At 40.9% G+C, this 17821-nt stretch overlaps 1 protein-coding gene across 1 annotated transcript; it reads left to right on the top strand.

Annotated features, from left to right (window-relative positions):
* The first annotated feature begins 423 nt into the window (after positions 1-423).
* On the top strand, positions 424-14560 carry LOC137282248 (multiple epidermal growth factor-like domains protein 10). Its single transcript, XM_067813981.1, has 3 exons — positions 424-499; positions 12538-13542; positions 14454-14560. The coding sequence occupies exons 1-3, from the start codon at positions 424-426 to the stop codon at positions 14558-14560; spliced, it is 1188 nt and encodes a 395-aa protein (XP_067670082.1).
* Positions 14561-17821: the final 3261 nt, after the last annotated feature.

Here is a 17821-nt window from a genome sequence, read left to right as displayed (position 1 = left end):
AACTGATCTTCCCGCTTGCAACATGCCAGCGGCACGTTCACGTTGCACATTTGACAACCTTGGCATTTAAAGTACCGTTAGAATCGGTTTAACAGTGATTTTTTTCAGTTTATGTGTGCCAATGCAAACACGTGAAAATAAAGAAAACTTCGATGAGAAGATCACGTAATCGACTGCATGTGCAAAACCTGATTTGGCACTAACGTCGTTTGCACGACGAATGGATGGGTTTGAGTGGGTTTTGCTAACGTTTTCTAGGGTCGAAAGATAGGGATTCCATTTCGGATACATAGATGTATCATCAGAGAAAAAATGTTAATTATTTTTTTAAAAAATACGTTTGGTGACGTTTCCTTTTTGACTCAGTATATACAGAGGTCATAGAAAGCCAACAACTGAAGGTAGATCACCATAATAGGGACCATGGGGACTTCCTGTACACTTGCTACCTGCATGGACCCCAGCTGGATTTACACCATCACATCAGCCATTGACGATTGTAAGAAATATTTAGCCAACTTTCAAAGAACAAAAATACTACGTTTTAAACATTTGGTAAATTTAAATTTAGTTAAGATTTGGGACTTAGGTACCCTCTCAGGGAAACAATAATTTTAATTCTTTGACCTCCCTTCGGAGGGTAAAAATGAACAATCTCAGTTACTATTCTAAACTACCAGTAAAAATATTTATTTGTTTACAAGTTATTCATTAACATTTATCTAATAAATCTAATAATTCTCTTTCATTTAAAAATTCCATACTTAAATGATCATTAACATTATGAAGAAGGTCCTTCAGTGTCTGACAGTGGAACGGAGCAAGAATTTGTATCTAAACGTCGCATTCACGACATATAGAAATTTTTATCCGTAAATTTTTTTTCTGAAAATGACATTCAAATAAGATTTGTACACTGTGATACTTTCAGTTTATAAACACACAGTCCTCACTACAGCCGAGTGTCTCAAGAGGTAAATATAACACTGTCTACACTGAGAGTCCTGACTAGACCTGAGTGTATCAAGAGGTAAATATAACACTGTCTGCACTGAGAGTCCTGACTAGACCTGAGTGTATCAAGAGGTAAATATAACACTGTCTACACTGAGAGTCCTGACTAAACCCGATTGTATCAAGAGATAAATATAACACTGTCTACACTGAGAGTCCTGACTAGACCTGAGTGTATCAAGAGGTAAATGTACCAGTGTATACACTGAACGTCCTGGATAGAACTGAAAGTGTTGAGTAGTCAGTATAACTTACACTAACAGTTCTGAATAGAGATGACAGTGTCAAGCGTTGAGTGTTACACTGTACACACTGACAATCCTGAATAGAACTGAATGTGGAAACTGGGTACTCTAACAGTGTTACAGTGAAAGTCCTTGCTAGAGCTGACAGTGTCAAGCGTTGAGTGTTACACTGTACACACTGACAATCCTGAATAGAACTGAATGTGGAAACTGGGTACTCTAACAGTGTTACAGTGAAAGTCCTTGCTAGAGCTGACAGTGTCAAGCGTTGAGTGTTACACTGTACACACTGACAATCCTGGATAGAACTGAATGTGGAAACTGGGTACTATAACAGTGTTACAGTGAAGGTCCTTGCTAGAGCTGACAGTGTCAAGCGTTGAGTGTTACACTGTACACACTGAAAATCCTGAATAGAACTGAATGTGGAAACTGGGTACTCTAACAGTGTTACAGTGAAAGTCTTTGCTAGAGCTGACAGTGTCAAGCGTTGAGTGTTACACTGTACACACTGACAATCCTGGATAGAGCTGAATGTGGAAACTGGGTACTATAACAGTGGTACAGTGAAAGTCCTTGCTAGAGCTGACAGTGTCAAGCGTTGAACGTTACACTGTACACACTGACAATCCTGAATAGAACTGAATGTGGAAACTGGGTACTCTAACAGTGTTACAGTGAAAGTCCTTGCTAGAGCTGACAGTGTCAAGCGTTGAGTGTTACACTGTACACACTGACAATCCTGAATAGAACTGAATGTGGAAACTGGGTACTCTAACAGTGTTACAGTGAAAGTCCTTGCTAGAGCTGACAGTGTCAAGCGTTGAGTGTTAAACTGTACACACTGACAATCCTGGATAGAACTGAATGTGGAAACTGGGTACTCTAACAGTGTTACAGTGAAAGTCCTTGCTAGAGCTGACAGTGTCAAGCGTTGAGTGTTACACTGTGCACACTGACAATCCTGAATAGAACTGAATGTGGAAACTGGGTACTCTAACAGTGTTACAGTGAAAGTCCTTGCTAGAGCTGACAGTGTCAAGCGTTCAGCATTACACTGCACACACTGACAATCCTGGATAGAACTGAATGTGGAAACTGGGTACTATAACAGTGTTGCAGTGAAAGTCCTTGCTAGAGCTGACAGTGTCAAGCGTTGAGTGTTACACTGTACACACTGACAATCCTGGATAGAACTGAATGTGGAAACTGGGTACTCTAACAGTGATACAGTGAAAGTCCTTGCTAGAGCTGACAGTGTCAAGCGTTGAGTGTTACACTGTACACACTGACAATCCTGGATAGAACTGAATGTGGAAACTGGGTACTATAACAGTGTTACAGTGAAGGTGCTTGCTAGAGCTGACAGTGTCAAGCGTTGAGTGTTACACTGTACACACTGACAATCCTGAATAGAACTGAATGTGGAAACTGGGTGCTATAACAGTGTTACAGTGAAAGTCCTTGCTAGAGCTGACAGTGTCAAGCGTTGAGTGTTACACTGTACACACTGACAATCCTGAATAGAACTGAATGTGGAAACTGGGTACTCTAACAGTGTTACAGTCAAAGTCCTTGCTAGAGCTGACAGTGTCAAGCGTTGAGTATTACACTGCACACACTGACAATCCTGGATAGAACTGAATGTGGAAACTGGGTACTCTAACAGTGTTACAGTGAAAGTCCTTGCTAGAGCTGACAGTGTCAAGCGTTGAGTGTTACACTGTACACACTGACAATCCTGAATAGAACTGAATGTGGAAACTGGGTACTCTAACAGTGTTACAGTGAAAGTCCTTGCTAGAGCTGACAGTGTCAAGCGTTGAGTGTTACACTGTACACACTGACAATCCTGGATAGAACTGAATGTGGAAACTGGGTACTCTAACAGTGTTACAGTGAAAGTCCTTGCTAGAGCTGACAGTGTCAAGCGTTGAGTGTTACACTGTGCACACTGACAATCCTGAATAGAACTGAATGTGGAAACTGGGTACTCTAACAGTGTTACAGTGAAAGTCCTTGCTAGAGCTGACAGTGTCAAGCGTTGAGCATTACACTGCACACACTGACAATCCTGGATAGATCTGAATGTGGAAACTGGGTACTATAACAGTGTTGCAGTGAAAGTCCTTGCTAGAGCTGACAGTGTCAAGCGTTGAGTGTTACACTGTACACACTGACAATCCTGGATAGAACTGAATGTGGAAACTGGGTACTATAACAGTGTTACAGTGAAAGTCCTTGCTAGAGCTGACAGTGTCAAGCGTTGAGTGTTACACTGTACACACTGACAATCCTGGATAGAACTGAATGTGGAAACTGGGTACTCTAACAGTGTTACAGTGAAGGTGCTTGCTAGAGCTGACAGTGTCAAGCGTTGAGTGTTACACTGTACACACTGACAATCCTGAATAGAACTGAATGTGGAAACTGTGTGCTATAACAGTGTTACAGTGAAAGTCCTTGCTAGAGCTGACAGTGTCAAGCGTTGAGTGTTACACTGTACACACTGACAATCCTGAATAGAACTGAATGTGGAAACTGGGTACTCTAACAGTGTTACAGTGAAAGTCCTTGCTAGAGCTGACAGTGTCAAGCGTTGAGTATTACACTGCACACACTGACAATCCTGGATAGAACTGAATGTGGAAACTGGGTACTATAACAGTGGTACAGTGAAAGTCCTTGCTAGAGCTGACAGTGTCAAGCGTTGAGTGATACACTGTACACACTGACAATCCTGGATAGAACTGAATGTGGAAACTGGGTACTCTAACAGTGTTACAGTGAAAGTCCTTGCTAGAGCTGACAGTGTCAAGCGTTGAGTGTTACACTGTACACACTGACAATCCTGGATAGAACTGAATGTGGAAACTGGGTACTATAACAGTGTTACAGTGAAGGTCCTTGCTAGAGCTGACAGTGTCAAGCGTTGAGTGTTACACTGTACACACTGACAATCCTGAATAGAACTGAATGTGGAAACTGGGTACTCTAACAGTGTTACAGTGAAAGTCTTTGCTAGAGCTGACAGTGTCAAGCGTTGAGTGTTACACTGTGCACACTGACAATCCTGGATAGAGCTGAATGTGGAAACTGGGTACTATAACAGTGGTACAGTGAAAGTCCTTGCTAGAGCTGACAGTGTCAAGCGTTGAGTGTTACACTGTACACACTGAGAATCCTGAATAGAACTGAATGTGGAAACTGGGTACTCTAACAGTGTTACAGTGAAAGTCCTTGCTAGAGCTGACAGTGTCAAGCGTTGAGTGTTACACTGTACACACTGACAATCCTGGATAGAACTGAATGTGGAAACTGGGTACTCTAACAGTGTTACAGTGAAAGTCCTTGCTAGAGCTGACAGTGTCAAGCGTTGAGTGTTACACTGTGCACACTGACAATCCTGAATAGAACTGAATGTGGAAACTGGGTACTATAGCAGTGTTACAGTGAAAGTCCTTGCTAGAGCTGACAGTGTCAAGCGTTGAGTATTACACTGCACACACTGACAATCCTGAATAGAACTGAATGTGGAAACTGGGTACTATAACAGTGTTACAGTGAAAGTCCTTGCTAGAGCTGACAGTGTCAAGCGTTGAGTGTTACACTGTACACACTGACAATCCTGAATAGAACTGAATGTGGAAACTGGGTACTATAACAGTGTTACAGTGAAAGTCCTTGCTAGAGCTGACAGTGTCAAGCGTTGAGTGTTACACTGTACACACTGACAATCCTGAATAGAACTGAATGTGGAAACTGGGTACTCTAACAGTGGTACAGTGAAAGTCCTTGCTAGAGCTGACAGTGTCAAGCGTTGAGTGTTACACTGTACACACTGACAATCCTGGATAGAACTGAATGTGGAAACTGGGTACTATAACAGTGTTACAGTGAAGGTCCTTGCTAGAGCTGACAGTGTCAAGCGTTGAGTGTTACACTGTACACACTGAAAATCCTGAATAGAACTGAATGTGGAAACTGGGTACTATAGCAGTGTTACAGTGAAAGTCTTTGCTAGAGCTGACAGTGTCAAGCGTTGAGTGTTACACTGTACACACTAACAATCCTGGATAGAGCTGAATGTGGAAACTGGGTACTATGACAGTGGTACAGTCAAAGTCCTTGCTAGAGCTGACAGTGTCAAGCGTTGAGCGTTACACTGTACACACTGACAATCCTGAATAGAACTGAATGTGGAAACTGGGTACTCTAACAGTGTTACAGTGAAAGTCCTTGCTAGAGCTGACAGTGTCAAGCGTTGAGTGTTACACTGTACACACTGACAATCCTGAATAGAACTGAATGTGGAAACTGGGTACTCCAACAGTGTTACAGTGAAAGTCCTTGCTAGAGCTGACAGTGTCAAGCGTTGAGTGTTACACTGTACACACTGACAATCCTGGATAGAACTGAATGTGGAAACTGGGTACTCTAACAGTGTTACAGTGAAAGTCCTTGCTAGAGCTGACAGTGTCAAGCGTTGAGTGTTACACTGTGCACACTGACAATCCTGAATAGAACTGAATGTGGAAACTGGGTACTCTAACAGTGTTACAGTGAAAGTCCTTGCTAGAGCTGACAGTGTCAAGCGTTGAGCATTACACTGCACACACTGACAATCCTGGATAGATCTGAATGTGGAAACTGGGTACTATAACAGTGTTGCAGTGAAAGTCCTTGCTAGAGCTGACAGTGTCAAGCGTTGAGTGTTACACTGTACACACTGACAATCCTGGATAGAACTGAATGTGGAAACTGGGTACTCTAACAGTGTTACAGTGAAAGTCCTTGCTAGAGCTGACAGTGTCAAGCGTGGAGTGTTACACTGTACACACTGACAATCCTGGATAGAACTGAATGTGGAAACTGGGTACTATAACAGTGTTACAGTGAAGGTGCTTGCTAGAGCTGACAGTGTCAAGCGTTGAGTGTTACACTGTACACACTGACAATCCTGAATAGAACTGAATGTGGAAACTGGGTGCTATAACAGTGTTGCAGTGAAAGTCCTTGCTAGAGCTGACAGTGTCAAGCGTTGAGTGTTACACTGTACACACTGACAATCCTGAATAGAACTGAATGTGGAAACTGGGTACTCTAACAGTGTTACAGTGAAAGTCCTTGCTAGAGCTGACAGTGTCAAGCGTTGAGTATTACACTGCACACACTGAGAATCCTGGATAGAACTGAATGTGGAAACTGGGTACTATAACAGTGGTACAGTGAAAGTCCTTGCTAGAGCTGACAGTGTCAAGCGTTGAGTGATACACTGTACACACTGACAATCCTGGATAGAACTGAATGTGGAAACTGGGTACTCTAACAGTGTTACAGTGAAAGTCCTTGCTAGAGCTGACAGTGTCAAGCGTTGAGTGTTACACTGTACACACTGACAATCCTGGATAGAACTGAATGTGGAAACTGGGTACTCTAACAGTGTTACAGTGAAAGTCCTTGCTAGAGCTGACAGTGTCAAGCGTTGAGTGTTACACTGTGCACACTGACAATCCTGAATAGAACTGAATGTGGAAACTGGGTACTATAGCAGTGTTACAGTGAAAGTCCTTGCTAGAGCTGACAGTGTCAAGCGTTGAGTATTACACTGCACACACTGACAATCCTGGATAGAACTGAATGTGGAAACTGGGTACTATAACAGTGTTACAGTGAAAGTCCTTGCTAGAGCTGACAGTGTCAAGCGTTGAGTGTTACACTGTACACACTGACAATCCTGGATAGAACTGAATGTGGAAACTGGGTACTATAACAGTGTTACAGTGAAAGTCCTTGCTAGAGCTGACAGTGTCAAGCGTTGAGTGTTACACTGTACACACTGACAATCCTGGATAGAACTGAATGTGGAAACTGGGTACTCTAACAGTGTTACAGTGAAAGTCCTTGCTAGAGCTGACAGTGTCAAGCGTTGATTGATACACTGTACACACTGACAATCCTGGATAGAACTGAATGTGGAAACTGGGTACTCTAACAGTGTTACAGTGAAAGTCCTTGCTAGAGCTGACAGTGTCAAGCGTTGAGTGTTACACTGTACACACTGACAATCCTGGATAGAACTGAATGTGGAAACTGGGTACTCTAACAGTGTTGCAGTGAAGGTCCTTGCTAGAGCTGACAGTGTCAAGCGTGGAGTGTTACACTGAACACACTGACAATCCTGAATAGAACTGAATGTGGAAGCTGGGTACTAAAACAGTGTTGCAGTGAAAGTCCTTGCTAGAGCTGACAGTGTCAAGCGTTGAGTGTTACACTGTACACACTGACAATCCTGGATAGAACTGAATGTGGAAACTGGGTACTATAACAGTGTTACAGTGAAAGTCCTTGCTAGAGCTGACAGTGTCAAGCGTTGAGTGTTACACTGTACACACTGAAAATCCTGAATAGAACTGAAAGTGGAAACTGGGTACTCTAACAGTGTTACAGTGAAAGTCTTTGCTAGAGCTGACAGTGTCAAGCGTTGAGTGTTACACTGTGCACACTGACAATCCTGGATAGAGCTGAATGTGGAAACTGGGTACTATAACAGTGGTACAGTGAAAGTCCTTGCTAGAGCTGACAGTGTCAAGCGTTGAGTGTTACACTGTACACACTGACAATCCTGAATAGAACTGAATGTGGAAACTGGGTACTCTAACAGTGTTACAGTGAAAGTCCTTGCTAGAGCTGACAGTGTCAAGCGTTGAGTGTTACACTGTACACACTGACAATCCTGGATAGAACTGAATGTGGAAACTGGGTACTCTAACAGTGTTACAGTGAAAGTCCTTGCTAGAGCTGACAGTGTCAAGCGTTGAGTGTTACACTGTACACACTGACAATCCTGAATAGAACTGAATGTGGAAACTGAGTACTATGGCAGTGTTACAGTGAAAGTCCTTGCTAGAGCTGACAGTGTCAAGCGTTGAGTGTTACACTGTACACACTGACAATCCTGGATAGAACTGAATGTGGAAACTGGGTACTCTAACAGTGTTACAGTGAAAGTCCTTGCTAGAGCTGACAGTGTCAAGCGTTGAGTGTTACACTGCACACACTGACAATCCTGGATAGAACTGAATGTGGAAACTGGGTACTCTAACAGTGTTACAGTGAAAGTCCTTGCTAGAGCTGACAGCGTCAAGCGTTGAGTGTTACACTGTACACACTGACAATCCTGGATAGAACTGAATGTGGAAACTGGGTACTATAACAGTGTTACAGTGAAAGTCCTTGCTAGAGCTGACAGTGTCAAGCGTTGAGTGTTACACTGTACACACTGACAATCCTGAATAGAACTGAATGTGGAAACTGGGTACTCTAACAGTGTTACAGTGAAAGTCCTTGCTAGAGCTGACAGTGTCAAGCGTTGAGTGATACACTGTACACACTGACAATCCTGGATAGAACTGAATGTGGAAACTGGGTACTCTAACAGTGTTACAGTGAAAGTCCTTGCTAGAGCTGACAGTGTCAAGCGTTGAGTGTTACACTGTACACACTGACAATCCTGGATAGAACTGTATGTGGAAACTGGGTACTCCAACAGTGTTGCAGTGAAGGTCCTTGCTAGAGCTGACAGTGTCAAGCGTGGAATGTTACACTGAACACACTGACAATCCTGAATAGAACTGAATGTGGAAACTGGGTACTATAACAGTGTTGCAGTGAAAGTCCTTGCTAGAGCTGACAGTGTCAAGCGTTGAGTGTTACACTGTACACACTGACAATCCTGAATAGAACTGAATGTGGAAACTGGGTACTATAACAGTGGTACAGTGAAAGTCCTTGCTAGAGCTGACAGTGTCAAGCGTTGAGTGTTACACTGTACACACTGACAATCCTGGATAGAACTGAATGTGGAAACTGGGTACTATAACAGTGTTACAGTGAAAGTCCTTGCTAGAGCTGACAGTGTCAAGCTGCCAACATGACACTGTATGCTATGACATCCCTGACTAGAGCTGAGTGGATCAAGTTGTCAATATGAGACTGTATACACTGACAGCACTAACTAAAGGCCATTGTGTCAAGTGACCGATATTACATAATTTGCAATACTGACAGTCCTGGCGCTGCCTGCATTGACAGTACATTGTGATTGCATGAAAGAAACCAATCAGCGTCAGTTTACAATTCCTGTTCTCTGCTATATGAATACATTATATGATTTTCATTATATGATCTTTAACAGTTAAGTACATGTGTGCATAAATGTGATTCAAGACTCAATGAATGAATTACACGATCTCAATATTCCTGTACTGTTACAGTATGAACACGAATCGAAATGACAGTGAAGGCCATGGGGTGGATATCATAATGAACAATCTACAAAGAAATAGTTGTCGAGTTGTTTTAACATTTGAATGTTACTCATTAGGAGATGCGGTTGTGATAGACTGATATTCTTACACCAGTTCCTGATGACAAAGTACAGATCATACGAAACATGACATGAATGACGAAACATGCCATGCATGACGAAACATGACATGCACGACGAAACATGCATCATGTGAAACGTATGCTTATATCAACCAAACATAAGTTTTGTTAAGTTTATTCTATGTTTTCAAACAACTCAATCAGCGGTCGACCTCCTGACAATATTAGTGATTCACCGTGTGAACGTCGATGTTTCATAACCAGGTCAACGTCAGTAATCACAACGAATGCCACAATGAGTGGACGAAATGCAACGGTGTTAATGCTGTACGCATTATATGTACATCTCGCGCGTCATTTGCAGGTAATAAGTTTGTATCGGTGAACCAGTTAGTTTCAATACCCCTTGTGCACCACTACAGTTATATCAGAGAGTGCCAGCTTCATAAGCGTGGAACACACGACTTCATGCAGGTCGAATACATAACCTCACTTGGATTGAGTAAGGTAGCTACAGGCCTATAACGATAATCAAGGCATATACGTGTGCTATACGTGTTAATTCTGAACCAGCTGCAACAAAGGCGAATAACGTTGGTTTAGTAGCAAACCAAACTTTATGGAAAAACTGTTTTCATTAGCTCTCGTGTATTATGCTCATGAGCTGGTTAATTTCAGTTTTCCCATTAAACGGAAGATAGCAGTTAACTGGCAATATTACTCTGATCCGCCCGCGACTGCTGTTGATAAACTAGGTTGCCTCAATCAACCGGATTCATCGACATTGAGCATGATTCCATCTCGTCACACGTGAGTAGGCTTAATATATAAGGTTTCACTTCCAAACGTTTCTTATTATGATACATATAAAAAGGTCATACAATTTCTAAAATTCGCTTGTTACAATGATCTATGGAATATGAACATATATTATTTTTTGTTTAGACACCTCCTGAGGTCTATGGTGATTTCGTGTTTAGCACTCCCTGTACTGAATATACGAGGTAAGTTTGCTATGTGTTTGTTGTTTCGTCAATATTTCCAGAAATTATTGAGATAGTTGTTTCGGCAAATATCTAAAGCATGTATATCAACTATAAATGTTTAAATGACTTACAAGTACTTAAATGAATAAGTTGCGATATGATTCTCTTGCAGTCAAAGTGTTTTTTCAGTCCTTTGTGTGGCCTCCTTGTCCTACAATTTACGTCTGGGTGTGTTTTTGCAAACTTCCGATCAAAGCTTGTAGAAAATCCTGTGACAGTGTATATCAATGTTCGACCACTTCTTTCTCCGTAGCCTCAATATTTTTAAGTCCATTTTGGTTTACTCTGTCCTTCATTATAGTCCCCACACATTCTCACAACTGTTAAGATCTGGCTCTAGTTCTGCCAGTCTAAAAGATTTTTGTCCGACAGCCACTGTTTTTGGTAGCGTTTTGGACTGTTATGAGAGATAGTTATTACGGTGTCTTTAGTTCACACTGTTTTCATACTGTTCGGAGAAAATAGACACAACTTTCTTCACTTTTTTGCCTTACTCACAGTTTGATCAAGTCACCAGTCACCAACTTCCTTGTCTTCCCTGTCCGTCTTCTGCTCAATCTCACCTCTTGACTGAACATTCGTCAAAGTCCTGTATACGGTTGAGGGGCGTCATAATTATCAGCTAAAGTTTTTGCATTACTCACACCCACTTCGAAATCATCCAGATCCAGTATTCTCTTCCCTTCTGCTGTCTAATATGTCATGTCAACAAAGACTTCCCTTATAATTTCTGGAAAAGGTGTATGACTTACACTTCAGCTTACACTACTTTTCAAAAGGACATATATCGACTTGCAATACCATTTACAAATACTCTAAATTTGACTGAGTAAAAAGGGCCACATGTGTGTGTCTCTCCGTGTGTAATGCCTTAATTCTAGTTACATATTATATTGTGTACGTATATTTTTTTTTCTGTCTAGTGCCAAATGGTTTTTCAATTGAGTCCACAGGATGCCGCTTAACGATTTAAGTTACGCTTAACGAACTATTAATTGCCCAGCATAAATTGTTCACTCACATTTCACAGACTATTTCAGTGAGTGAGTGAGCGAGTTAAAATTTAACGTCACATCGGCAATATTTCAGCCATATCGTGACGAGAACCATTAATATCATACGTAATAGAAAATGGTAAAATATCTGTCAACGAAGGACAGTAAAGCAAACAGACTATCACAGACAGATATTTAAAACTGTCTAACCATAGAGGACGATACATTATAAAAACAGGCTATATACCGCCAACAACTGAAGGTAGATCACCATACCAGGGTCCATGGGGACTTACAGTACCTTTGCTACCTGCATTGACCCTAGTTGGATTTTCACCATCCATTCAGCCGCTGGCGACTGTACGAATGTTTAGCCAAATTTTGAAAGAACAAATATACTACGTTTAAAACCTGGTAAGCAAAAATGAAACTGTGAACATTTTGGGACTTACGTACCCTCTCAGGAGAACAATAATTTTACGATACTTTAACCCCCTTTGAGGATACAGCCACTAACAATACCAGTTGCTAATTTATACTACCAATCACTAAAATACATCTATCTACAACATATATTAATCACAATTCAATCATAAAATCAATTTCTTTTAATAAAACAATAAGTATATGAGAACTAACACTGGTAAAAAGATCCAAAACAGTTTTGACATTGAAAATTTATCCCTTGTGATGGACACACAGACTATTTCAAGTGTAGGTGTTACGAAGTTGTCTATATATCGTGAAATATACATCCCATAGCAAGTCACTGGATACAAATATATACTTATCAGTTCTACCTTAATCGTGTCAATATTAACTGTAATATTTTTTTATTGTTTTTAGCAAAACCATGCAGTAATGGTCAGCACTGTGCAGACTGTAACAGTAATGGACAATGCTTGGCACCATGCAAGAGTGGATACTATGGTAGGAAGTGCACGTCGGTATGTAACAGCGGATGTAAACGTCGGTTGTGTGAACTTACAAACACAGGCATCGAGTATTGCACTGACGGATGTGTTCCAGGATTCAGAGGTACAAGCTGCACAATACCATGCCGAAACCCTGGGACACAGTGTGCAGTGTGTGAAGGTGGATGTGATAGAGGATACTGCAACCTCGGTTCTGCTTCCTGTTTTTCTGGATGTGTAGACTCCTACTATGGCCTTGACTGTAAGAACTGCTCTGGGAGATGTAAGTCCTGTAACAGATCTACAGGAATGTGCAACGATTGTCATGATCCATACCGGGGTTTGAAGTGTGAGATGTCATGTGAGAACTGTGCAGGATCATGTGTGTCTGGATGTGACGAAGGCTGTAAATCTGGCTTCTATGGTCACTGGTGTGATAAGGTGTGCAGTGAAAAATGTCGTCCTGGACCCAACAAAACTGCAGTTTCTGTCTTGGAGTGTAATCAAAATACATCCATCAGCTGCAACCCCGAATGCGACAACAATACTGGAGACTGTGTCCACGGATGTGTTCACGGATGGTATGGTAAAAACTGCTCCTCTAAATGTAACCGGAAGTGTGCAGATATGTCCTGCACTGAGTCAGGGTCGTGTGCAGCTGGTTGTGCTCCAGGCTATGCTGGGGCAGACTGCTCCTGTCTCGAGAACTGCATCCATGATGTTTGTCACCCGAACAACGGATCATGTGTGAAAAGTTGCTTGAATGGATATTATGGGGCATTTTGCAACATCTCCTGTAAGGTCTGTCTTGACGGTGTATGTGATCGGACACGAGGGACCTGCATCAGAGGATGTAATAATACAGCTCAAACATGCGCATCTAAGTGTAGTATAGACTGTCCTTTGGAGGTCTGCCTTCAAGTCAGAACATGTTCAGGTAAGACGTTTAAGCACAGAATTCCTGAGCAGTTTTTATGTAAGAAAGAAATGGAGAAGTTAATACACGTGCCCGCATAATTTTCCTTATAGCTTCCACGACCTTGTATAGAGAATATACATTATGTTCCAGCTATATAATATTTATTAACGACTAATAGGTACATTTGTATAGTGCCCTATATCCAGTCACCAGTGGCTGCTCATGACATATATACATATACTACGAAAACAAGGTATGGGAACACCCTAATACTCTAAGGCAAATGCAATTTTGTGTTTACTTAATGGGCATTTTAAACGACATGTTTGGAACATACCGTGAAAGACAGCAGAACATTCAAAACTGATTGACTTTGTATGTAGTGAAACATTGCCAAAAACCGCGAAAAACAAGGGTGCTGAAACACACCAACTTCACGTTTAGTTCAAGCGCCCAAACTTAACAGTGTAGTGCATGTGGAAGAAGGCTTCCTATGCATTTACCTTAGGGTGTACATGACAACACAACGTTTAAGTAAACTCAGCACTGATTAATTTTACACTGATTAATTTTCAAATAGTGTTTTGAAACTTTTCTTGAAAGGGTTCATGTTGTGATGATGGTTAAATACATTGTCAAGGGCATTACGTCACGCATTCATTCTACTGGTCGAGTCTATGTAGCAGATGCGAGAGCACTGCACGCTAAAATGACGTTTTCCACGTGCCATTTAGATATCATAGTGTTTCTTCAACAGGACAGGTGATAAATATCGACTAAGATAATAAGATAAATCATTAGTAAGACAGAATATTGTGAATTAGACTGTATTTGTAAAGAAATAAAGTCTTACAGTTACACTGTCTTGCAGCAAAGAACCAGTCTTGTGTTTCCAATGTTGAGAAACACCAATATAATTTCTGTTGCAGGGATGAAGCCGATGATGTACAGGCGGAATGCCCAGAAAATCAGCGGGAGGCACACAACTACGAGTTTGTGGATGTTGAGCCTGATGACAACGATTCAGGCCCTGTGATTGTTTTTCTTTAGTGGATGACCACATCTGTCAAGTAGGAAGTTTGTAGCATGTAGATACCAAGAAACACACATGGTTAATTATCGATGCAAGTCCAGAAAAGGACAGAAACGCTAGAACGATGTCAGCGACTGAAAACCACCAGTGACGATAAAAACGGCTTGGAAGTGGCGGCTGATCTAAGAATACATGTTCCGGCTGTACACTTCAACATATTGTCCACCTGTCACCTCACAACTGACTGCGCATCATTTGAATCAGACGTGCCGTTAGTTAGGACACCACTGGATAACTCAGGTTAGGATGTAATTTTTTCTTTTGTGAATTGAGAAGGGTCACCGACGTTTCGAGACCTCCTAATAAACATTTTATGGATGTTAACATCGTACAAGATGATATACAATTGCTACACATTGACTGGCCAAACGTATGTCCAGCAAAACATCCAAGTCATGCCATGGCTAGCACCCAGTCCATCCATTTTCCCACTAAATACTGTTTTTCTTAAGATATATGACAGTGATCGACACATTAAAAGCATCGCCCCAAAGACTCCATGCATGTCTGATCAATAAACATGGTTTAACCCTACTTTAGTGATGATGGATGCAATATCCAAATGTTAGTTTCACACCTCGAAATAAAAATTCTTTGCAGAATATCCGTAGCGTAATATCCGTTTTCGTAACAGCGGGCAGTGGCTGCATTGATAAATTGTATACATGTGTCTTTGATGAAAGTGTTTTTCAGTGTTCGAAAATGGAAACACTGAAGAGCAATGCGGGAGGAGCTAATATAGATCGATAGAATGGGGTGGATTTTGTACACCAGGAGGAAATGGGACTGAAAATATTGAAGAGAATATATTAGAATGTGGTGAATGAACACATCGTTGACAATGGAGAATCCGGTTCTTATTACATATTATACAGCAAGAAAATAAACCAGGATGATGCATTATGTTAAGGAGTTGCGTTGAATTATGTTAGTAGTGTGCATGTTCAATACTGCTCTCTTCTGGGGAAAAATACAAATATCTATTTCAAAATAAAGTGTATGTAAGTTTTCACTCTGTTGAAACTTTGTCTGCATTGTGTCCTTTGAGTTATCCTGTCTTCAATTTATTAAACATTGTATTTCCTCTTTTACTGGCATTCTTAATGGTGAGGAGGTGAAGAATGAGGATATACAACTTCGTTAGTCGACAGATTCTAATGTCGTCAAGTCATCACCTGCTTAACAACGACATTAGAGTCTATGTCGAAACGTTGCCTATACAGAGTAAAGAAATTGTCTGTCATAAACGTGTACTCATTCAACTCTGCACTTGTCCATAGACTTAAAAATAAAGTCGAAATTCAGAGTCTGATCTTCAGAAGAAGTTGGAATTTAAACATCGTGTCATGTAGCCCCATACATTTATTGCTTGTATGAGGCTGACAACAGCCCAGTTCATTTGTCACCCCAGCCCAACCAGGAAGTTAAACATGAAGAAGGCAGGCCAGCTTATGCAGTGATTTGAATGACTTGCTACACCACGAGCTTGTTCACTGCACAATACGTGAATATTTCCTGTTCTGCTCGTGTCCCGTATAACGTATTTCGAATAAATCTTAGTATTTTAAAAAAAATCAAATAAATCGCAAGTATGTTTTCTGTGAGTGAGTGAGTTGATATGTGCCGTTACATCGGTAATATTGCAGCCATATCGTGACGAGGAAAGTAATAATTACATAATTACATTGCATATCAAGAACATCAGAAACTAAGAGTCTGCTGACGAAGAACAATAAAACCACTAGTGTATCACAGATATCCATTCAAACGTAGTAAATAAATCTAGAAAGTTTAACTATAAAGGACAATGCAATACAAAAATGGGCTGAAGATATGTTTTCTGCCAAAACCGTTTCTATCATCTGCTTCTCATACACATCTTTTAAGTTTCTAACCGCCAAAGGACTTGGTACTAAAGCTTTGCAAAATTGGTGACTTACAGGTAATGTATCCCATTGATTTCCCATGAGTTCCCATCTCCCCCTTAAGTTAGTCCTGAAAAAATAATCTAAAAGTCAGTCTTCTTCATTTATATTGTTAACAAACATACAAATCCACTTTGACAATATTTCAGCCATATCGTGACTAAAACAATATATAGATTAACAATAACTGAAGACTGATTATACAATTCCATCATTCCACGATGGACAGCAAAATCACTAGTACATCACAGATATACATGTAAAACCAGACCCATGAAGGTCCGGGGTAGAGCTGGCCTTCACCAATCACTACTTGTCATAAAATGCGAATTTGTCGTAAGATACTACTAACAGGATCGGGTGGTCAGGCTCGCTGACTTGGTTGACACATGTCATCGGTTCCCATGGGATGCCCATGCTGTTCATACTGGATTGTCTGGTCGAGACTCAATTATTTACAGACCGCAGCCATGTTACTGGAATATTGCTGTGTGTGGTGTAAAACTCAACTCACCCACTCACTCATGTAAAACTATACAGTAACTACATCTAAAACATTCGGGAGGACACAACATACATATAGGTCATAGGTCGCCAACAACTGAAGGTAGATCACCATAATAGGGACCATGGGGACTTACTGTACACTTGCTATCTGCATGGAACCTAGCTGGATTTGCACCATCCCTTCCAGTCTCTGGCGATTGTAAGAAAAGCCAACTTTCAAAGAACAAAAATAGTACGTTGTAAAATCTGGTACATTTAAATTTAGCTGTGGAAAGATTTGGGACTTAGGTACCCTCTCAGGGAGACAACAATTTTTAAAAATTCTTCAACCTCCCTTTGAAGGGTACAGCCACGAACAATCTCAGTTACTATTCTAAACTACAAACAAAAAAATATCTATTGTTTACAAAATATTCACTGACATTTATCTAACAATGCCATTTCATTTAAAAATTCCATATTTAATTGATCATTAAAATTATGAAAAACTTCCTTCAATGTTTTGACAGTGGCAGGGTGCAAGAATTTGTATCTAAACGTCGCATACACGACGAATTGTTATCCGTAAAGTTTTCTTCTATTGTAAGTGCAACCTTCTGAAATGCAATTCAAGCAAGATTTGTATGCTGTTGCACTTTCACGTTAGACGCAGAGTGTGTCAAGCGGTAAATATATCACTGTCTACACTGAGGGTCCTGGCTAAACCTGAGCGTGTCAAGTGGTAAATATATCACTGTCTACACTGAGGGTCCTGGCTAGACCTGAGCGTGTC

The sequence above is a fragment of the Haliotis asinina genome, chromosome 4 (assembly GCF_037392515.1).
Source record: "Haliotis asinina isolate JCU_RB_2024 chromosome 4, JCU_Hal_asi_v2, whole genome shotgun sequence".
NCBI classification, from domain to species: Eukaryota; Metazoa; Mollusca; class Gastropoda; order Lepetellida; family Haliotidae; genus Haliotis; species Haliotis asinina.
Note: the sequence above shows the minus strand (reverse complement) of the source record. Positions and strands in the feature narration are given on the sequence as shown.

Coding starts and splice junctions, on each gene's coding strand:
- LOC137282248 (XM_067813981.1), top strand. CDS start 424: ATGGGGACTTCCTGTACACTTGCTACCTGCATGGACCCCAGCTGGATT. Junction 500..12,537: donor CACATCAGCCATTGACGATT/GTAAGAAATATT, acceptor TATTGTTTTTAG/CAAAACCATGCAGTAATGGT. Junction 13,543..14,453: donor TCAAGTCAGAACATGTTCAG/GTAAGACGTTTA, acceptor TTTCTGTTGCAG/GGATGAAGCCGATGATGTAC.